Source organism: Apteryx mantelli, chromosome 11 (genome assembly GCF_036417845.1).
Source record: "Apteryx mantelli isolate bAptMan1 chromosome 11, bAptMan1.hap1, whole genome shotgun sequence".
In the NCBI taxonomy this organism is placed as follows: domain Eukaryota; kingdom Metazoa; phylum Chordata; class Aves; order Apterygiformes; family Apterygidae; genus Apteryx; species Apteryx mantelli.
Window position 1 is genome coordinate 23,280,874 of NC_089988.1, and position 22,868 is coordinate 23,303,741.

The window sequence follows — 22,868 nt, forward strand, 5'->3', positions numbered from 1 at the left end:
TCTGTGCAGGGCTGTGATTCAGAGCAGTGTCCCTGTGCCCCAGGGTGCTGTGTGCCCAGGGCAGTGACCCTGCTGCCTGCAAGGGTCAGCACTCAACCTGCCCAGGGAGCTCATAACGACAATGTGGGGAGAAGCTCTGAGTGGGAGGAGCGACCACTGGCAGGGCAGGTTCATTCTTCCTTTGAGAGGGTGCTGCGTGCGTCAGGGCTGCCCACAGCTCCATCTCACTCGCAGGACATTTCTGGAGGAGACTTTCCAAAAGGAAGGTCAAGGCAGGGGACACATGAAAGAGAAGGAGCTGTCATGAGTCTGTGCTTTCAGTCTGATTCTCTTTGGGTGCGGTGAAATGGGATTGGATCTGTCAGGTTTAGAAAGGGGGCGGAGGCTCCAGAACAGTGACATTGCAAGAGGAGCAGTTCTGGGAAGGACTCAGCAAATGCCTTCATCCACCCCTCAGCCTAAGGACAGAACCAGCATCACCTTTCCAGCCTCACCAAGGTTTCTCTCACCTGCTCCATAGCACCTGCAGACACAGAGGTGCCCTGGGCAGCGTCCTGCCCCCGAGAGATTTCTGCAGGGCAGAGCTGAGTTCACAGCAGGTGGGATGGGGTTTGTGAGCACTGAGAGGGGAGAGACGTGGGGACAGAGAAACAGGTCCCCGCAGGGACGGCTCCAGGCAGCAGAGTCATGCTCAAAGTGTGAGAGGAAACTGTCAAGTCCAAGGCCTCCTCTCCTCTCCCAGCCAGCACAGCCCTCTGCTCTCAAGGCTGGGGTGTCTAGGGCAGGAGTCGTTTGCTCGGCAGCTGGACATGCAGGAGAGGAGACACTCCTGAGTGCCCCTCTGTCCCTCCCTGGCCCTGCCTCCCTCACCACAAATATCATGGTATTGCTGCATGTTTCCCACCTGCCCATGCTGCCCTTGTGCTTCCCCTTGGACTCTCTGGGTAGGGGGGTTTCCGATGCAGTTCAGACACTGACCCTGCGGGTGCTGCCACGCAAATGTGTCCTTGACAGTGAGGTGCCCAAGTGCCCCTCTCACCAGTGGGGCTTTGGGCAATGCAGTGTGGGGGTCTGGGAATGAGCCAACTCTCTTGTCAGGACACCCCATCCTTAGGACATTCCGCCATTTCCCTGGGGTGTCTGGCTGGGCTGCAAGCTGCCCTCCACAAGGACACAGCTCTCCCATTGCAGCTGCGTGTTATCTAGGTGCCCCAGCCAAAAGCCATCTAGATACTGAGGCCACGCTGGGACATGCTGCTAGGTAGCTGGATGTGGGCAGCTGGAAGGAGCCCGATGTGTTGCTGGCTAGAAGGGGAGGGCTGAGACCTGCCTCACGTCCCCTCAGAAAGAGTGCTGATGGGCACTTTGCAAGTGCATTCCTCTGCTCTCCGCGGTGTCGTTTCTTTTTGGGGTAACACGAGTGCAACTGTCCTCCACCTCCGAGGTGGGAGCACAGGGCAGCTGGGAAGAAGGCAGATGGACAGGCCAGCTCTGCTCCCTCTGCACTCAAGCCAGAGTGAATCCTTCTGCCTCTCCAGAATCACAGCTGCTCACTCTGAGTGCAGCAGCAATGCTGAGGATTTCTACCTCCAGGAATCCTCCTCAGGTGTGACAGGGTCAGCTAAAGGAAACCAAAGAAGCCTTAAAACTATGAATGCACCCACATTATTTAGAAGTGGGAATGAAGATGCTGAGAATGCCTTCAACATTATATGTGGATGAAATGTGACTGGAACTGGGAATATAACAGTTTAGTCTCCCCTGTTCCCATGTCTGCAGTGCTGCCGGTCAGGGCTGACTCCTCTGGAGCCCACGGGCAGAGGCCCCTGCTCCTCACAGCAAACTCGGTCAGCACAAACCAGAGCTGAAGTGACAGAGCTCAAGGATGGTGCTGCTGAGATGGGGAGAGGTAATGTGTGTGTGTTTTTGGGGGAGGATATGAGAAAGTTTTGCTCAGAGAAGTCTGCCCTAACCTGTCAATGTCTCTTCTTCCTCAGACAGTCCCCCTGTGCCCCAAAGGAGCAAATGTCCAACAGTAGCTTCTACAACGAGTTCCTCCTCCTGGCATATGCAGACACACAGGAGCTGCAGCTCTTGCACTTCTCGCTCTTCCTGGGCATCTACCTGGCTGCCCTCCTGGGCAACGGCCTCATCATCACAGCCGTAGCCTGTGACCACCACCTCCACACCCCCATGTACTTCTTCCTCCTCAACCTCTCCCTCCTTGACCTCAGCTTAATCTCCACCACTGTCCCCAAATCCATGGCCAATTCCCTGTGGGACACCAAAGCCATTTCCTACTTGGGATGTGCTGCCCAGTTACTTTTCTTCTCTTTCTTCATTTCAGCAGAGTATTATCTCCTCACTGTCGTGTCCTATGACCGCTTTATTGCCATCTGCAAACCCCTGCACTATGGGACCCTCATGGGCAGCAGAGCTTGTGTCAAAATGGCAGCAGCTGCCTGGGGCACTAGTTTTCTCAATGCTGTCTTGCACACTGGGAACACATTTTCAATACCACTCTGCCAAGGCAACACAGTGGACCAGTTCTTCTGTGAAATCCCCCAGATCCTCAAGCTTTCAGGCTCAGACTCCTACCTCAGGGAAGTTGGGCTTATTGCGGTTAATGTCTGTTTAGTCTTTGGGTACTTTGTTTTCATTGTGCTGTCCTACGTGCAGATCTTCACTGCTGTGCTGAGGATCCCCTCTCAGCAGGGACGACACAAAGCCTTTTCCACGTGCCTCCCTCACCTGGCTGTGGTCTCCCTGTTTGTCAGCACTATCATCTTTGCCTACATGAAGCCCCCCTCCGTCTCCTTGCCAGCTCTGGATCTGGTGGTGGCTGTTCTGTATGCGGTGGTGCCTCCAGCAGTGAACCCTCTCATCTACAGCATGAGGAACAAGGAGCTCAAAGATGCGTTGAAGAAACTCATTCAGCTGGTACTAGCTCAGCAGCAATAAGCTGCCCATCTTTCCTCAGAAGCCATTTCCAGTTTTTCTCAGACAGCTCTTGTGTTTTGGGAGTTCTGCCTGTAATAGTCATGTTTTTACAGAAATGTTTGAATTCATCCCACCTCTCCAGAGGCACAAACCCTGTCTGTCTGACTCAGAGGCTTTGTGTAAATCTGCCGAGCACTGTGTCAGAGCTGGCCTCTCTTGCAGCATCTCTGTAACAAAAGGGGATTTCATCAGTACACTGCCTAAAGACTGGGCTCTTCTTCCAAAGCTGGAGCCAAAAATGCGCTCAGGGAATTGTACCCCAAAAGCCCATTTTTTCCGTGCCTGGGTTTTCCGTGGGCTAAGGAGGATGTGCTCATAGGGTGATGTGTTAGGGAATGAGGGCCGAATTCAGCCCTCACTTCAGGGTGCACAGGGTCCCTGGAGAGGGTGAGTGCTCAAGTGGTATATGCTGGGGGCAGTCTCAAATATTAGAGGGCTGGTGACAGATGCCCATCCTTCTGGAAGGCAATAAGGAGCCACCAGGTGAGCAGAGGGGATTTCCAGGGACAGCATGTGCCTGGGATGGGCAGTGAGTGGAGACTCCCAAAACCAAGTGGAGTCACCCAAAGTCAAGGGCCAAACCAAGGAATGCACCAAATCAGGGCTCTGCAATCTCAGGAGAGGCAGTGGGGGCTCATCAAGCACAGGGAAAGCAGCCTCAAGTGTGGTTCGTGTCACCAACAATGAAAACCATGGCTGGATCTAATGGCACATCTGACCCCATCCTGAGCCATTGGAAATGCCTTGTGATTGCTCTGAGCATCTTCCACAGCTACAGACACCTGGGGAGGGGGTTGTCAGGTGCAATGAAGCTGGGCCAGCTGCATCTACCCTGACCAGCCCAGCCAGGGTGGAGTCACCCTGGGGTCCCACAGCCTGCTCGCCCTGCAGAGCAGCACCGCCAGACTGGGGAGCACAGGGGAGGGGTGCAGGAGTGGCTGGGCAGGCCAGCATGGACACACTGACCTGGGGAAAGGCTCTCTGGGGAGCAGGGACATCCCTGGAGAAGAGCAAAGGAGCCATTGGTTGCTTGTGGGGAAGAATAAATGAAAACCTGTTTGTGTGTGTGTCAGCTTGGGGCAGGTTGCTGTGTCACTGGAGCTGTGTGAGGAGCCCTGGGGCCAGGACTCTTGTGCTGTCCTGGGGAGAGGGACTGCCCAGAGGGGCTGCAGGCAGCCAGGGTTAAGGATCTCCTGGTGATGAGAGCAGTGGAGTGAGTGGCCTCCATTTCCTTGTGCCATTACTGGGCCCCAGCCCTGGTGCTGATGGGGAGGCTGACACCCCTCTCTTCCCCCAGCACCTGCTGTGCCCTTCAGAGGGGCTGTGGCTGTGGATTGAGTGCCCAGAGCTCTGCAGCCCCCTGCGACAGGCACTGCTGTGGGCCAACACCAGCTTGGGCTTCTCTGCTGTGTGGGCTGGGGAGAGGGCAGGGGAGGTGGGGAGAGCTGAGGAGGGTCTGGGCTAAGCTGGGAAAGGCACAGGAGAAGAAAAATGCCAGCAGGCAGCTACTGCGTGTGAATGGCAGTGTGGGAGCACAGAGCTGTGTACTTGCAGGGCAAATGCAGGTCTCCTGGGAAAGGCACCAGGACATGGCGGGTGCAGGAGAGAAGAGCCCAGGTTGTTCCCTGTGTTGCATGGACACACTGGGGAAGCTGCCCCAGGGCCATCGTCCCAGAACAACCCCTCACATCACCCCTTTCCCATGCTGGCTGCTCACCCCAGCTGCGGGATTGTCCATGGCCACCTGCATCCTCCTGCAGGTCTCTGTATCCTGACAGAGGGGAAAAGGCCAGCCTTGCACGGCCTTTCTTCCACACCAGATCTCGGCAGATCCTGGAGCACAGTTGTTTGCTGACCCCCACGTGGGGCACAGGTCAGGCTGGGTATGGGCCCTCCAGACTCCAGGGGAATTTTTAAGAGTCATTTAATAATCCACCAGCCCTTTCCATGTCCAAGGTCTCTGGTTGCACCTCCAGCTGTGCTCTGGCTTTCCCCACTCCATCCCTGCATGCATGGATAAGGTCTCCATGATCCCCCTGGGCAGCCTGTCCCCCTTCCACCATCTGTGCACTTCCACCCCAGCACCCTGAGCATGGATGCTGCTGCCACGGCAGAAGTGAAGGATCCCCTGGAGCGGCTCCTCAGGGATCTCCCCAGGGAAACGCTGTGCCCAGCCCCAGCCTCAGCCCCAGCCCCACTATGGCAGAGGGGAGCTGCCCTCTCCCGACTCACCCTGGCAGTGCCAGCCCCACCTCAGCCTACCCTGGAAAGGCTCCAGCACAGCCCTGGAGGGAGCTGGAGCTGCCTCAGGCCCAGGGCGGTGTGGCGGTAGGAGGGTTTGACTTGGGCCCAGCAGCAGCAGTGCCAGGAGCAGGGAAATTGGGGCGAAGACCCCTGCCCTCAGCTGCATGGCCGGGGCACTGGACGGGTGATGCCTTTGTGACCGGCCAGGCTCCAGGTGTGGGGTGGATGCCCACTCAAGGGTAGGAGCACTGGGGTTTTCATGGGCTTCAGTGCAGCCGTGACTGTGGTGAAGGCTAGTGGGCAGGGCCAGGCACATGCAACAGCAAAGGCCAGGGGTGGGAAAGGCCATGTGAGACTGATGAAAGACCTCCCTCCCCTTCCCATGGGGAAGAGAGTCCTCAGGCGATTTTGGACTCCAGTTTGACCAATAGGAGGGGAGCACAGAGAAGGTGGAAGAGGCAGACGGAGCCTCTTGGGGTGCATGAGGGAGCTTTCCAAAGGCCAGGGCTGAGACAGGGAGGGACCTCTGGATCTTCCCCCTGACGCTCTCCCAGCTGAGTTCATTCTGCCCTGCCCTAGAGGCCCTCCTTCCCCTGACAGCCGTGCCAGAGCAGAGGCTGAGGAGCAAGAATTCATGGAATTGCAGAGGAGTTTTGGTGGGAAGGGACCTCTGCAGGTCTCCAGTCCAACCTCCCATGCAAAGCAGGGCTGGTTAGAGCCCTCCACTCCCATCTGGTCATCACTGGACTGTGCCTGACCCCAGTTACCATCCCCAAACTTGCTCTGTTCCTCTTGTCCGGGCACTGTGGGACAGCACCTCTCATCAGTGGTCCCTGCCCTGCCTGTCTTGCTGACACCCTCAGCTCCTGGCTCCACTTCCCACACAGAACAGCCCTGCTGTGGGGCTACGGGACATGCTGGTTGTGGAAGGAAGCACACCCAACTGGGCAGGGATCACCACCACTAATACTGCTGGCACCTGTCTGTGCTCATGGATGGTGCTTGGAGTGACCCCAGGGCATTTGCAATGACAGGAGATGTGTTTGGGCGTGCACTAGCTCCAGCCTGTGGTGTTTCACTGAGGGTGCAGGAATCACTGTCCTGTGCCCCTTCCCTGGGCCTACTGGCTCCCCACTGCCTTTCCGGGGACTGCAGAGACCTTGTTTCCCCATGCATACCTGGATTTAGTGCTCTACCTTCTGGTCACTCCACCATGGACTGTCCCTCCCTTTGTGAGGCTCCACTCACTGCCCACCTTCGGGCACACGCTGTCCCTGGAGATCCCCTGAGCTCTCCCAGTGGTTCAGATTCCCCTCCAGAAGGATGGGCATCTCTCATCAGCACTGTCACCTGTGGGACAGCCCAGGACAGGCAATTCAGAGACCATTCCCCATCTCCACTAGCACTGGTCACCAAGAGATGAATCTTGGATCCAGCCCTCAGTCCCCAACAGATCACATGGAGACTCTGAGCTTCTCCTCTGCATCCCATGGAGGTCACAAGCAGAGCAGCAGGCCCTTTTGTGGTGCAATTTCTTTGGGTGTATTTTTGACTCCATCTTCTGAAGAAAGGCCAGACTTGGAAAGGCCTTGAAAAGAGAAAGTCCTGCTGCTGTTGGTGGACGTGTCTCCCAGAAAGCTGCGGCCCCCATGGAAAGGCTGCAGCACAGAAATCCCTGATGTGGCAATGGAGGAAGGGTCCCAAGGAGCAGAGGGTCTGTTCCCACATGTTCTGTCCAGAATCTCCTCCCCTCAACTCCCACTCCACTTGGAGTGTTGGAGCTCTGTAGAGGGAAGGGACCAGCCCATGGTGACAGCTGGCTGCCACCCTCGCAGAGGAGGGGTGTGGGATCACACCCTGACTGTGGCCAGGGGAGCTGAGCTCTCCTAATGGACACGGGACCCATGGTCTCACCCCACCTGTACTCGTGTGAGCCTGACTCTGTGCCCCTGAGCTCCCTTGGTGTCAAAAGAGACAGTGCCGAAAGAGACCCTGCAAAGGGAAACTCTCCTCATTGCTCTGGGGGCATCTGAGGGAGCTCATACTAGTGGGGCTCTGAGGTTTCCCATCTCTGCTGATGAAGGGGGAAGCCTGGCTTCCTGCTTCAACGTGGCCTTTGGGTCAGATTCAAATGAGACATTCCTGAGGACAAGTGGCACAAAGCAAAATATTTTTTGTTTTAGGAGAATGTAACAGAGAAAAGTAAGCAAGAAAGCAAGCCATGAACAACACATCCCCCAAAATACCTTGGGGAATGAGGAGCAGATGCACATGGGAAAGTTATTGGTGCTGACATTGTACCTACTGAACCAGTTTCTTCAGTGCATCTTTGAGTTCCTTGTTCCTCATGCTGTAGATGAGGGGGTTCACTGCTGGAGGCACCACTGAGTACAGAACAGCCAGCACCAGATCCAGAGTTGGGGAGGAGAGGGAGGAGGGCTTCAGGCAGGCAAATATTACAGTGCTGAGAAACAGGGAGACCACGGCCAGGTGTGGGAGGCACATGGAAAAGGCTTTGTGTCGTCCCTGCTCAGAGGGGATCCTCAGCACAGCAGTGAAGATCTGCACGTAGGACAGCACAATGAAAATGAAACACCCAAAGCCTAAACAGGCAGTAACTGCAATAAGCCCAACTTCCCTGAGGTAGCAGTCTGAGCAGGAGACCTTGAGGATCTGGGGAATCTCACAGAAGAACTGGTCCACTGTGTTGCCTCTGCAGAGTGGTATTGAAAATGTGTTCCCAGTGTGCATGAAAGCACTGAGAAAACCACTGGCCCAGGCAGCTACTGCTATTTTGACACAAGCTCTGCTGTCCATGAGGGTCCCGTAGTTCAGGGGCTTGCAGATGGCAATGTACCGGTCGTAGGCCATGACAGTGAGAATAGAATACTCAGCCAAAATGAAAACGACAATGAAAAAGAGCTGCACAACACATCCCAAGTAGCAAATGGACTTGGTATCCCACAGAGAATTGGACATGGATTTGGGGACAATGACAGAGATGGTGCCAAAGTCGAGGAGGGAGAGATTGAGGAGGAAGAAGTACATGGGGGTGTGGAGGCGGTGGTCGCAGGCTATGGCTGTGATGATGAGGCCGTTGCCCAGGAGGGCAGCCAGGTAGATGCCCAGGAAGAGCAAGAAGTGCAAGAGCTGCAGCTCCCGTGTGTCTGTGAATGCCAGGAGAAGGAATTTGCTGAGGGAGCTACTGTTCGGCATTTCATTCCCCCTGGAAACAGGGGGATTCTCTAAGGAAGAAGAGACATTGACAAGTTAGAAGAGAGTTCTCTGAGCAAAACTTTCTCATAACCTCCCTCAAACACACACACGTTACTTCTCCCCGTTTCAGGAACGGTGTTATTGAGCTCCGTCGCTTGAACTCCGGTTTGTGCTGGCTGGGTATGCCGTGAGGAGCAGGGGCCTCTGCCCATGGGCTCCAGAGCAGTCAGCCCTGACTGAACAGCACTGCAGACATGGGAACAGGGGTGACTTAACTGTTATATTCCCAGGTCCAGCCAGATTTCATCCACACATAATGTTGAAGGCATTTTCGGCATCTTCATTCCCACTTCTAAATAATGTGGGTGCATTAACAGTTTTAAGGCTTCTTTGGTTTCCTTTAGCTGACCCTGTCACACCTGAGGAGGATTCCTGGAGGTAGAAATCCTCAGCATTGCTGCTGCACTCAGAGCGAGCAGCTGTGGTTCAGGAGAGGCAAAAGGATTCACTCTGGCTTGAGTACAGAGGGAGCAGAGCTGGCCTGTCCATCTGCCTTCCTCCCAGGTGCCCTGTGCTCCCGCCTCGGAGGTGGAGGACAGTTGCACTCGTGTTACCCCAAAAAGAAACGACACCGCGGAGAGCAGAGGAATGCACTTGCAAAGTGCCCATCAGCACTCTTTCTGAGGGGACGTGAGGCAGGTCTCAGCCCTCCCCTTCTAGCCAGCAACACATCGGGCTCCTTCCAGGTACCCACATCCAGCCTCCCAGCAGCACATCCCAGCGTGGCCTCAGTATCTAGGTGTCTTCTGCCTGGGGCACCCAGATAACACGCAGCTGCAATGGGAGAGCTGTGTCCTTGTGGAGGGCAGCTTGCAGCCCAGCCAGACACCCCAGGGAAATGGCGGAATGTCCTAAGGATGGGGTGTCCTGACAAGAGAGTTGGCTCATTCCCAGACCCCCACACTGCATTGTCCAGAGCCCCACTGGTGAGAGGGGCACTTGGGCACCTCACTGTCAAGGACACGTCTGCAGGGCAGGACCTGCACGGTCGGTGTCTGAACTGCATCGGAAACCCCCCTACCCAGAGAGTCCAAGGGGAAGCACAAGGGCAGCATGGGCAGGTGGGAAACATGCAGCAATACCATGATATTTGTGGTGAGGGAGGCAGGGCCAGGGAGGGACAGAAGGGCACTCAGGAGTGTCTCTTCTCCTGCATGTCCGGCTGCCGAGGAAATGACTCCTGCCCTGGACCCCCCAGCCTTGAGAGCAGAGGGCTGTGCTGGCTGGGAGAGGAGAGGAGGCCTTGGACTTGACAGTTTCCTCTCACACTTTGAGCATGACTCTGCTGCCTGGAGCCGTCCCTGCGGGGACCTGTTTCTCCGTCCCCACGTCTCTCCCCTCTCAGTGCTCACAGACCCCATCCCACCCGCTGGGAGCTCAGCTCTGCCCTGCAGAAACCTCCCAGGGGCAGGACGCTGCCCAGGGCACCTCTGTGTCTGCAGGTGCTATGGAGCAGGTGAGAGAAACCTTGGTGAGGCTGGAAAGGTGATGCTGGTTCTGTCCTTAGGCTGAGGGGTGGATGAAGGCATTTGCTGAGTCCCTCCCAGAACTGCTCCTCTCTCAGTGTCACTGTCTCAGTCCCCTGTCTAAACCTGACAGATCTATTCCCATTTTACCCCACCCTAACAGAAAATAACTGAAAGCACAGACTCATGACAGCTCCTTCTCTTTCATGTATCCCCTGCCTTGACCTTCCTTTTGGAAAGTCTCCTCCAGAAATGTCCTGGGAGTGAGCTGGAGCTGTGGGCAGCCCTGACTCATGCAGCATCCTCTTGACAGGAGGCTCAAGCTGCCCTGCCAGGGGTCTCTCCTCCCACTCAGAGCTTCTCCCCATAATGCCGTGGGGAGCTCCCCAGGCAGGCTGAGTGCTGACCCTTGTGGGCAGCAAAGTCACTGCTCCAGGCACACAGCACCCTGGGGCACAGGGACACTGCTCTGAATTACAGTCCTGGACAGACCTCTGAGCACACACAGGCTACACCCCCCTGCAGCGTCCCTGGGAGAAGGTAGCAGCATGCCCTGTCCCTGTGGCACTGTGACTGGGAATCCCTGCTCTGAAGCATTTCCTCCTCCTCTGTAAAAGTTTAACTGATAAAACTATCCTTAAAAATCCAATCGTGTGACCGGATGGGTTTCAAGACCTTGCCAGGAACGTCAGTAGCATTGCCCTGAAGCCAGGGACTTACTGTGTCAGGGGCTGTGAAGATTTCTCCCACAAGGAACTCTCCTCTCTCCTTACGTTGCACACTGCCTTTCACTTCTCCCTGTCTTGTCTCATCTTCTGGCAGAAATTGCAGGCAGTGCCTGGAGCCCTGCTGCTCTTTGCAGAGGAGCTGCTCCTGACAGCGCAGTGTCTCAGCAGTGCTGCCTGGTTGCCATGAGCTCCCTCTGTCCCAGGAGTCCGGCCCCACTCAGGAGCAGAGGCCCAGCTGAAGGCATGATTTTTTTCTGTCCCTTCTGCTGCCTCCTCCTGGGAAATGTTCACTGAAGTAGACTAAAATAATCATTGATGGTCCCTCTCCAAACACTGAAGGAAGACTGATTCCAGCATTACAATTTGTCTCATCAGAGGATGGTTATCTATGAAAAGTGGAAATGTCCCACTGAGGAAGCCCCTATTCCTATCTCTTAGTTAGGCAGCACACCTAGATGGGGACAAGAACAGAGCTGATTTTCCCATTGTTCAGGTATTGATTCACCTGAGTCAGTCTGGGTTTATCAGGCTGGTTTAGAAGGCCCTGGGCTGACATAGGGTTCAGAGCCTTCCCGTGAGCTCCGTAAAAAACACAAAGGGGGTGGGAGTCCCCTTGCCCAGGCAGAAGGGAGCACAGCATGGATGTCTCCATATGAGATCTTGGTCCATGCTCCTATTGCAATCAATGGAGATGGAGGGTGGGAGTCAGTTGCTCACACAGAAACACCTGGTGACATTAGAAGAGACAGAGATGGTCAAAAAGATGTGCCAGTGTCTGCTTGCTCTGATGGAGCAAGTGTGACACCCACATCCTTCTAGAGCATGACTTGGGGGCCAGGAGGGGAACTGCCTTGGCTACCTGAAATGATATTAGATGCCCACTGCTACCAGAGCTCGACTCACTGGGAAGCTGAGACACATGCAGATCCCAACATTGCAAACAGTTGATGTCGTACAGTGCTGACACTTGATTCCATGACATAGAAACAGGCCTGCAGGGCCATGTCAGATGCCTGGGGGTGTCCAGCCCATCCGCATGTCTCTAGCAGATACACCATGGGGTCTAAAGGAAAACTATGGCTCCTTTGGAGTGGCTGCTGGGCAAGTGCCCCAGGGCAACTCAGGTTTCCTACCTGTGCCCAAACAACTGGATCCCACCACTGCCTTTAGGGAAAGTCCATCCCAACTGCATTCAAGTGTGCTGCATAAATGGGAGGCACATGACACCAAGGTCTCTGCTCTAGTCTCTGCACTCTCAAACCCTTCTTGCTTTTCTCTGCCTGAACCTCTTCTCACCAGCAGATGTTATGAACAGGGATTGGGCTGATGATGACCTCAGGGTGCCTGGATCACAGGCCACAGAGGCCCAGGGACTTCTTCAGTGGCACCTTGTCCTGCCTGGAGATCACTTCACCTCTGTCACAGGCCCCAAGGGGCTACAAATCAGTTCAGGCAGCCAACCCCTCTCCTGCCATTCCTGCACAGCCCAGCTCTGTTTCTGCCTGGCCTTGGGCACTGCAGGCCTTTGCCCTCTCATTGGGAACCTCCTTTCACCATCACATTGCCACCTGCTATCTAGGCCAGCATGGCTCTGCTCTGAAGTGGGGCTATTGCACACATGGTGTGCTTGGCCCTTGGTAACGTGTTTCACCATGACCAGTCTGTTCTCTGTGCCACAGCTGAGGCTCTGCAACCCAAATATACACAAGTGCATGCAGTCTGAGAGGCACAGAGAGGAGCAGATGGAGCTGCACAAGCTGTCACAGGACTGAAACATGTTTGGAATAACTGAGAAGCGGTGGGACCACTACCATGACTGGAGGGCTGTGATGGCAGGGTACAAGCTCTGCAGGCAAGACCATTAGGGAAGATGAGCAGGGGGGATGCCCCTGGTGTGAAGGGACAGCTCAGATGGATGGAGCTCTTGCATGGGATGGACAAGGGTTTGGGTGAGAGCTTGTGCATGAGCATCAGAGTAAAGGTGATGTTGTGATGGGAGTTACAGACCACCCGATGAGGGTGCGGAGGTGGATGCAGTCTCCTTTAAGCAACCTGAGGAAGTCAGTGGGTCACAGGCCTGGTTCTTCTGGGGGGACTTTAATCTTGCTGACATTCACTGGAAGGGCAAACTGCAGGGTGCAAGCAGTCCGGGAGATCTCTGGAGGCTGTCAGCGACAGCTTCCAAGCACAGCTCCCTGATGAGCCAGTAAGGGTGACGCTCACCTGGATCTGGTACTCGCACATAAGGAAGCACAGATCAGGGCTGTGATAATCTGTGGAAACCTTGGCTGCAGTGACTATGGAAAAGTGGAGTCCCAGATCATGAGGGCAGTGAGGAAGGACAATAGTAGTGTACAGACTCCAGCCATTACAGGAGGAAACTTTGTCCTCTCCAGGGCACTGGTGGGGGATCCCATTGGAGGCAGCTCTGAGGGGCAATGAAGCTTGGGAAAGCCAGCATGTCTTTAAAGACAGCAGCCACCAAGCACAAGGATGGTCCATAGCGATACCCATTAGAACTGGGAGACATCTTGGGAGATCAGCTTGGTTAAACAGGATACTCTTGTCCACCAAAGTAGGAATGGTGAAACCAAAGCTCCCTGAGGGTAGACACTTGCAGGGGACATCAAGGGCATGAAGAAGAGCTGCTACTACTCCATTAACAGAGAAAGAATAAGCAAAGAACACCAGGTCTCACTGCTGAACGGGGCAGTGACTCTAGTAATAGCAAGTGCAGATGGGTCTGAGCAGCTCGGTGCGTTCTTGGCTTCAGTCTTCACCAGCAAGGTCTCCTGAGCTGTTGTGCCTCGAGTCAGGGCTCCAGAAGAGAAAAACAGCCAGCAGGGTATGAGGGTTGAGTGAGGGATTGCTTGTAAGTACTCAGCCCATGCAAGTCTCTGGGATGTGATGGACTGCACATGAGGACACTGAGAGGGCTGGCCAACGTCATAACAAGGCCAGTCTCTATCACCTTTTGAAAGGTTATGTAGATCAAGGGAGGTCCCAAAGACCAGAAAAAAAGGAATGTGTTGTGCCCATCTTCAAGAAAGGCCACAAGGACAACCTGGGGAGCTGCAGGCCCTTCAGCCTCACTTTGGTGAGGAGCATGTCATGCAGCAAATGCTCTCAGATCATGTTTCTCGGCACATGAAGAATGTGCCTGGGAACAGTCAGCATGGATTTACTGAAGGTAAATCATTCCTGCACAACCTGAGTGCCTTCTGTGATAAAAGACCTGTGATTGTGGAGGACCCGAAAGTACTAGATGTCATTTACCATGATTTTAGGAAGGTGTTGGACACTGTCTCCATGAATATTCTTAAATACAATAAGGCATCATGATGAGATGGGTAGACACTCGGGTGGATAAAAAGCTGTTTGGATGATGGAGCTCCGAGGGTTTTTTGAATGGGTCATGCTTTACCAGGAAGCCAGGTGAAGGTGGAGTATGCAGGGGTCTATACTCGGACCTGTCTTGTCTGACAGGTTCACCAGTGACCTGGAGGATGCAACTCTCATCACCTTTGTAGATGACACCTCATCAGGAGGAAGAGTCATATGTTTGAGGGCTGCCATTCAGAGGGACCTCAGCAGACGGGAGGAACAATCTGTCAGGAACTTTGTGAAATTCAACAAGGACAAATGCAGGTCCTGCACCTGGGGTAGACCAACACCCTGCAATAATATGGGCTGGGGAGTCTTTTTGGGCAGGGAGCTGAACATCAGCCAGCAGCTTGCCCTGGCAACAAAGGAGGCCACAGTGTCCTGGGTGGCATGAACAGGAGCACAGCCAGGAGATGGAGGGAAGTGATTATCTCCCTCTACTCAACACTCGTTAGAGCCCATCCAGAGACTGTGTCCAGGTGGGGCTGCCTGTAGAAGAACACTGTTAATCACATGGAGTGAGTCCAGTGGCAGGCCCCCAAGGTGGTTCGGGGCTGGAGCACTTCCCCTGTGAGGAGAGGCTGAGGGAACAGGGCTAGTTCAGCGCAGAGAAGGGAAGGTTTTGGGGAGGAATCATAGCAGCTTCCAACTCAAGGTTGCCACTGACAATGAACAAGGTTTTTAAAGGAATTTATGTCAGGAGAATGAGAGGAAAGAGTTAAAAGCTGACACAAGTGCTGTTAAAGTTGTATATAAGGGAGAAAAATCGATGAGGATCCTCAAGCATTTGAAGTGGGGTCCAGAGGGATTGTGGACTCTTCTTGGAGGCTTTCAGGATGCAGCTGGACAAAGCCCCGAGGAACTTGGTGTGAATTCATTGTGGATCCCTAAGCGAGCAGGAGGTTGAGCTAGAGTCCTCCCAAGGTCCCTTCCAGCCTGAATGGTTCTGTGATTCTGTCCTCTCTGGTAATCGGCACTGCAATTCTTGCAGGCAGCAAGTCCTTTGCTGCATGTGGGTTAGCACCTGACATGGCCTCCCCAGAACCAGCCCCTCCTAGTGGTGTGAGGTTGCCTCTTGGGCCTGGAAGGTTTTCAGTTCAAGGTTTCTTTATGAGTGACTGCTTGTCCAGAATGGGCCCTGCTCACAGCCTACAACTCCTGTACATTACAACATGATACCAAATGAGTATGGCACAAACAAGAAGTCATGGCATGAGGGTGATGGCACTCTAATGTGCCTAAGGCCTTTAGCAAATGTAAAAATATCCTTACCCAGCCAGGGCTGTGCCCCACATGGGGGTCAGCAGACAGCCGTGCTCTGGGATCTGCCAGGATCTGGTGCAGAAGAGAGGCCATGCAAGGCTGGTCTTTTCCCCTCTGTCAGGATAGAGAGACCTGCAGGAGGATGGAGGTGGACACGGACAACTCCACAGCTGGGGTGAGCAGCCAACACGGGAACGGGGTGATGTGAGGGGCTGGTGTGGGACGATGGCCCTGGGGCAGCTTCCCCAGTGTGTCCGTGCAACACCGGGAACAACCTGGGCTCTTCTCTCCTGCACCCGCCATGTCCTGGTGCCTTTCCCAGGAGACCTGCATTTGCCCTGCAAGCACATGGCTGTGTGCTCTCACACTGCCGTTGACACACAGTAGCTGCCTGCTGGCATTTTTCCTCTCCTGGGCCCTTTCCAGCCCAACCCAGACCCTCCCCACCTCTCCCCAACTCCCCTGCCCTCTCCCCAGACCACCCAGCAGAGAAGCCCATGCTGGCAGTGGCCCAGCAGCAGTGCCTGTTACAGGGGGCTGCAGAGCTCTGGGCACTCACTCCTCAGCCCCAGACCCTCTGAAGGGCACAGTAGGTCCTGGGGGGCAGAGAGGAGTGTCAGCCTCCCCATCAGCTCCCGAGCTGGAGGCCAGCAATGGTACAAGGAAATGGAGGCCAGTCACTCCATGTCTCCACTGCTGTCGTGACCAGGAGATCCTTAACTTGGACTGCCAGCAGCCCCTCTGACCAGCTCCTCTCCCCAGGACAGCACACGAGTCCTGGCCCCAGCGCTCCTTAGGCAGCTCCAGTGACACAGCAGCCTGCCCCGAGCTGACACACGAAACAGATTTTCATTTATTCCTCCCCACAAGCACACAATTGCTCCTTTGCTCTTCTCCAGGGATGTTCCTGCTCCCCAGAGAGCCTTTCCCCAGGTCAGTGTGTCCGTGATGGCCTGCCTGGCTATTCCTGCAGCCCTCCCCTGTGCTCTCCGCAGGGATCCGGGCTGGCAGTGCTGCTCTGCAGGGCGAGCAGGCTGTGGGGCCATGGAGTGACTCCACACTGGCCGTGCTGGTCAGGGCAGGCCCAGCTGGCCCAGCATCATTGCACCTGACAAACCCCTCCCCAGGATCTGTGGCTGTGGAAGATGCTTGGAGCAATCACAGGGCATTTCACATTGTTCAGGATGTGTTCAGAGGTGTCATTAGACCCAGCCCACTCCCTCTCCTGAGATTTGGTATGTTCCTCAGTTTGGCCCTTTACCCTTAGGTGACTCCACATGGTTTTGGGAGTCTCCACTCACTGTCCATCCCAGGCACACGCTGCCCTGGAGATCCCCTCTGCTATCTGGGTGGTTCCATACTCCCTTCCAGAAGGATGGGCATCTGTGAGCAACCTAGTGATATGTGGGACAGTACCCAGCAGATACCTCTTGACCACTCACCCTCTCCAGGGGCCCTGGGCACACAGTGGGCACCCTAACACATCACTCCATGGGCGCATTGTCCTTAGCCCATGGAAAACCCAGGCACGGCCACAGGGCCTTTTTGAGTGCAATTCCCTGAGCACATTCTTGGCTCCAGCTTGGGAAGAAGAGCCCAAACTTCAGGCACTGTGCTGAGGAGATCCCCTTTTATTACAGAGATGCTACTTGGGAGGCCAGCTCTGACAGAGTGGTCAGCAGATTTACACAAACACTCTGGGTGAGACAGATGGGGTTTGTGCCTCTGAAGAAGAAAGATGAATTCAGACACTTGTGTACAAACACGCTTATCACAGATGGAATACCCGAACCGGAAATGTTCCCTGAAATGGCTTGGAAATCACCTGTGAGGAGAGATGAGCATCTTATTGCTGCTGAAACAGCACCAACTGAACCAGTTTCTTCAGTGCCTCCTTGAGTTCCCTGTTCCTCATGCTGTAGATGAGAGGGTTCACTGCTGGAGGCACCACTGCGTACAGCATGGCCAGCACCAGATCCAGAGCCGGGGAGGAGAGGGAGGGGGGCTTCGTGTAGGCAAAGAAACCAGTGCTGACAAACAGGGAGACCACGGTCAGGTGAGGCAGGCACATGGAAAAGGCTTTGTGTCGGCCCTGCTCAGAGGGCATCCTCAGCACAACTGTGAAGATTTGCACGTATGACAGCACAACGAAAATGAAACACGCAAAGACTAAACAGGCAGCAACCACAATAAGCCCAATTTCCCTGAGGTAGCAGTCTGAGCAGGAGAGCTTGAGGATCTGGGGAATCTCACAGAAGAACTGGTCCACTGTGTTGCCTTGGCAGAGTGGTATTGAAAATGTGTTCCCAGTTTGCAGCACAGCATTGAGAAAAGCACTGGCCCAGGCAGCTGCTGCCATTTTGACACAAGCACTGTGGCTCATGAGGGTCCCATAGTGCAGAGGTCTACAGATGGCAGCATAGCGGTCATAGGCCATGACAGTAAGGAGATAAAACTCTGCTGTAAATAAAAAAAAGGAGAAAAAGACCTGGGCAGCACATCCCAAGTAGGAAATGGCTTTGGTGCCCCAAAGGGAATTGGCCGTGGATTTGGGGACAGTGGTGGAGATGGTGCCAAGGTCGAGGAGGGAGAGGTTGAGGAGGAAGAAGTACATGGGGGTGTGGAGGCGGTAGTCGCAGGCTATGGCTGTGATGATGAGGCCGTTGCCCAGGAGGGCAGCCAGGTAGATGCCCAGGAAGAGCGCGAAGTGCAAGAGCTGCAGCTCCCGTGTGTCCGCAAATGCCAGGAGGAGGAACTCGTTGTAGAAGCTACTGTTGGACATTTGCTTCCTCGGGGCTTTGTGGACTGTTCAAGGAGGAAAAGACAGGGGCAAGTTAGAGCAGGCTTCTCTGAGCCAAACCCACTCTGTGTCTCATAGAAACCCCCACCTTTCCTCTGTCCTTTACCTTCGCTCAGCTCCCTTTCTGCAGCTCTGTTTACAGTGGCTGAGGGTGCCATGTGGAGCAGGGGCCTCTGCCCATGGGCTCCAGACGAGTCAGTCCTGCTCTGCTGGGGCGTGGAAATGGAGGTGTCAAACTGACCCTGCTATGTGGTGGGATACCTGGGGATGGGCGCTGGGAGCTGGGAGCAGGGGATGTGGTCCAGGTGGGAAGTTTCTTTGTTTTCCATGATGAGAGCTGAATACAGCTCTCATGCCAGCTGTGTCTGAAAGAGAAGACCCTTGTGAAGGATTCATCTCCCCCAGCCTTGCCCTCTTCAACAGAGGGGTCTGTATCTGAATCAGCCACACCAGCTGCCACTCCAGCAAGGCAGAGAAACAGTCAAGCGAAGGCAGGGGGTGACCTGACCCTTTCTAGATGTCTCTGTCCCAATGGGATAGACCCTACCCTCACACCAGTTTACCATCTGTGCCCTTCCTGCAGGCACTGCAGAGAGAATGGGAAGTGACTAGCTCTGATGCACACATCCTGCAGCAGATTATGTCCACCGTGTATGTGGAAGGGCTGTTCAACATTTGGAAACCCATTTTTCTCTGCAAAATGATCAGTGGAGGAGTCTGATGATACACACACACACACACACACATATATGTATGTATGTATGTATGTTTGTATTTTAGATGCCTCCATCTCCCAGTGGGAGCATTCTTTGAGGGGGTAGAAATCTTTGGCAGTTCAATTGCTCTCAGCAGGAGCCCTTGTGCATCCCAAGATGAAAAAAGGACTTGCTGTGACTTTGTATAGGTTCACAGGACCTGGTCTGTCCATGAGTCTTGCCCCTCACTGCCCTGCACTTGCACCTCACTCGGATGAAGGACAACCACACACACAAGTTCCTCTAAGAAAGAAACTGGACTGAGCTGGGAGCGGAGGAGTTCAGTGTCACAGTGAAGATTTCCAAATTCTTCACTGTCAGCCCCGATATGGAGAGAGTGATGAAGAGTGTGACGAGGTTTCTCATTCACATGACCAGACCAGGGACTCTCAGATCTTACAGAAATGCTCCAGGGAAGCTGTGCTTTTCTGGAAGGCAGCTTGCAGCTTGACAGCACAGCCCCGAGAAGCAGTCCAGGGTCCTAAAGACGGACTCTCCTAAAAGGAGAGTCAGCTCATTCCCCAACCTGATGAAATGCATTGCCAGGAGCCTCACAGGCTGGAAGGGGATTGGGGCTTCTCACTGCCAGGAAGGGAACACCATGCAGGACACACAGGGCTGGTGTCTTAACTGCCACTGAACACCCCCAAAAGGCCTGGGAGAAACCTCAGCAAGTCCCTTCATCCACACCTCAGCCTACAGACAGCACCACCATCACCTTCTTGGCCTCGTGAGGGTTTGCCTGACCTCCTCCTTAGAACCTGCAAGCACAGAGATGCCCCTGGACAGGGCCCTGCCTGTGGGAGGCTTGTGGAGGGCAGGAATGAGCACACAGAGGGTGGGAGGGGGTCTGTGAGCACCAACCAGGAAAAGGAATTGGGACCGAGAAAGAGCTGCCAGCAGGGACAGCTCCAGGCAGCGGAGATGGGCAGGCAACGAGAGGGAAGTGCAAACAGAAACATTATGGGTGGATGGAGTTGAGCAAGTCATGGTCAGGCCCTGCAGTGCTGATACCTCCCTCAGGGAGCTCAGGTCTCCCCTGCAGAAACCTCCCAGTAGCAGGGCACTGCCCAGGGCCATCCCCATGCTTGCAGGTGCTAAGGAACAGGTCAGACAAGCCCTGATGAGGCCGGCAAAGGGGAAGCTGGTGCTGTCTGTAGACTAAGGGATGGCTGGAGGGACTTTCAGAAGTTCCTAGCAGACATATTGGCTGCTCCTGGAAACTGTTAATGAGTCTCACTCTGTTGTCCAAGCCTGACAGCTCCATTTCCATTTTCCCCTTGCCAGGTGGTAGGAAATGTAAAGCACCATGTCAGGAAATTGGCTTCTCTTTCAGGAAATCCCTGCCTTCACTTTCCTTTTGAAAAGTCCCCTTGGAAATGTCCTGTGCATGAGCTGGAGCTATGAGCAGCCCTGACCCACACAGCACCCTGTCAATGGGAGAATGAACCTGCCCTGACAGAGCAGCCCCATGGGGAGCTCCCTGAGCAGGCTGAGTGCTGACCCTAGCAGATGTCAGAGTCACTTAGACAGGAACGCAGCAACCTGGGACACAGGGACACTGCTCCGAGTTACAGTACTGGGCAGACCTGTGTGCACACCTCAGCTTCACACCCCTGCAGGATCCCTGGGAGATGGTAGCAGGATGCCCTGTCCCTGAGATGGTATGGTAGAGAGTCCCTGCTCTGAAGCACCTCCCCCTCCTCTGCACTGGAGAAGCCAGCAGAGAGAAACTAAAAATCCTATCAGTGATGGGATGGGATGGGTTCAGAAGACCCCTCCAGGAACCTCAGTAGCGTTGCCCTGCAGCCAGAGACTTACCTTGTCAGGGGCTGTGAAGATTTCCCCCACAAGGAGCTCTCCTCTGTCCTCGCACTCCACCCTGCCTTACACTTCTCTCTGCCTTCTCTCCTCTCATGGCAGCAGCAGCAGGCAGTGCCCGGAGCCCTGCTGCTCTTTGCAGAGGAGCTGTTCCTGCACAGAGCTGTCTCTGGGCAGTGCTGCCCACTTGCCATGAGCTCCCTCCATCCCAGGGGCCTGGCCTGCTCAGGAGCAGAGGCCCAGCTGAGCTCATGAATTTCTCTGTCCCTTGTGCTCCCTTCTCCTGGGAAATGTTCCCTGCAATAAACTAAAATAATCACTGATGGTCCCTCTCTAAGCACTGAAGGAAGACTGATTCCAGCATTGCAATTTGTCTCATCAGAGGATGGTTATCTATGAAAGGTGGAAACGTCCCCCTCTGGAAGCCCCTATTCCTATGCCTTCACTAGGCAGGACACCTTGAAGTGTACAAGAAGGGAGTCCATTTACCCATGGTTCAGGTGTTGGTTCAGATGAGTCAGTCTGCGCACCTTATGCCAGGTTAGAAACCCCTGGGCTGGAGTGGGATTCAGATCCCTCCCGTGAACTCCACAAACACACAGGAGGTGAGATTCCCTTTGCCAAACCTGAAGTGAGCACAACAGAGGTGTCTGCATAGGAGCTCCTTGTCTAAGCTCCCATTGTGATCACTGGAGACAGAGCGTGAGAGTCATCTGGTTGCACACAAACACCTGTTGACAGTTGAAGAGAGAGAGGTGGTCCAAGGCATGTGCCAGTGTCTGCTTGTTCTGACGGAGCAACTATGACACCCACATCCTTCTAGAGCCTGAGGTGGGGGCCAGGTGGGGAATTCCCTTGGCCATCTGAAATGACCCTAGATGCCTACTGCAGCTAGAGCTCCACTCATTATGAGGCTGAGACACAAGCAGAACTGCACAATGCAAATAGCAAATGCAATTCAGTGCAGACACTATTCACTGACATCAAGATAGGCCATAGGCAGGGTAGCACAACCCCAGGTCTCTAGCAAATATAGCATGGGACCTACAGGAAAGCCATGTCCTTTTGCAGTGGTTGCTGGGAAAGTACCCCAGGGCAACTCCGGTTTCCTACCAGGGCCCAAACAACTGAATCCTTCCACTGCCTTTAGGCCAAGTCCATCCCATTTACATCCAACAGTGTTGCATAGATGGGAGGCACATCACACCAAGGTCTCTGCTCTAGTCTCTGCACTCTCAAACACTTCCAGCTATTTTCTCCATGAAAAACTTCTCATCTCTGGATCGTGTGAACAGGGACTGTGCTAGTGATGTCCACAGGTTGGTTGGATCCCAGGACATCAAGGCCCAGGGACTTTTTTCAGTGGCACTTGTCCTTCCTGGAAATTGGTTCACCTCTGTCACAGGTCACAAGGTGCTACAAAGTCAGTTCAGGCAGCCAGCCTCTCTCCTGCCATTTCTGCACAGCCCAACTCTGTTTCTGCCTGGCCTTGAGCACTGAAGCCTTTGCTCTCTTAGGGGGAACCTCATTCCACCATTACATTGCCACCTGCTATCTATGCCACCATGGCTCTGCTCCAAGGTGGGGCCATTGCACACACGGTGTCCTTGGCTCATGGTAACAGGTTTCACCACAACCAGTCTGCTCTGTGTGCCAAAGCTGAGGTTCTGCAACTCAAATACATAGAAGTGAATGCAGCCTGGGGTACAGGCGTGAGCAGACGGAGATGCACAAGGCAGATAAGGGTGATGCTTTCCTGGATCTGGAAATTGCAAATAAGGAGGAAGTGATTGGGGATAGGATAGTGTCAGCCTTGCCTACAGTGACCATGAGAAAATGGATTCCCAGATCCTGGGGAGAGTGAGGAAGGACAGTAGCAGAGTACAGACACTGGACCTCAGAGGAGCAGACTTTGGCCTGTTCAAGGGACTGCTGGGGGGGAACCCATGGAAGGCAGCTCTCAAGGGCCCAGGAGCTCAGGAAAGCCAGCAGGTCTTTAAGGACAGCACCTGCCAAGCACAAGGATGGGCCATCCCTATTCTCAGTAAAACCAGCAGATATCTCAGGGGACCAGCTTGGCTAAACACGGACCTCGCACCTTAGCTCCAGGGTGATAGGGCAGCATACAGAA

The 22,868-nt window shown here is 54.5% G+C and overlaps 2 protein-coding genes across 2 annotated transcripts; both read right to left on the reverse strand.

Annotated features, from left to right (window-relative positions):
- Window positions 1-491: 491 nt before the first annotated feature.
- Window positions 492-8,460, reverse strand: LOC136993136 (olfactory receptor 14J1-like; the record flags this gene model as incomplete). Its single annotated transcript, XM_067303147.1, has 2 exons — window positions 7,555-8,460; window positions 492-509 (listed from the first exon to the last, which is right to left on the reverse strand). Coding segments are annotated over exons 1-2 (924 nt in total), but the record flags the coding sequence as incomplete, so codon positions are not given.
- An 8,747-nt stretch (window positions 8,461-17,207) lies between these two features.
- Window positions 17,208-18,143, reverse strand: LOC136993029 (olfactory receptor 14A16-like). The gene has a single exon (XM_067303046.1). It carries the CDS (start codon window positions 18,141-18,143, stop codon window positions 17,208-17,210), a length of 936 nt encoding a protein of 311 aa, XP_067159147.1.
- Between the last annotated feature and the right edge of the window lie 4,725 nt (window positions 18,144-22,868).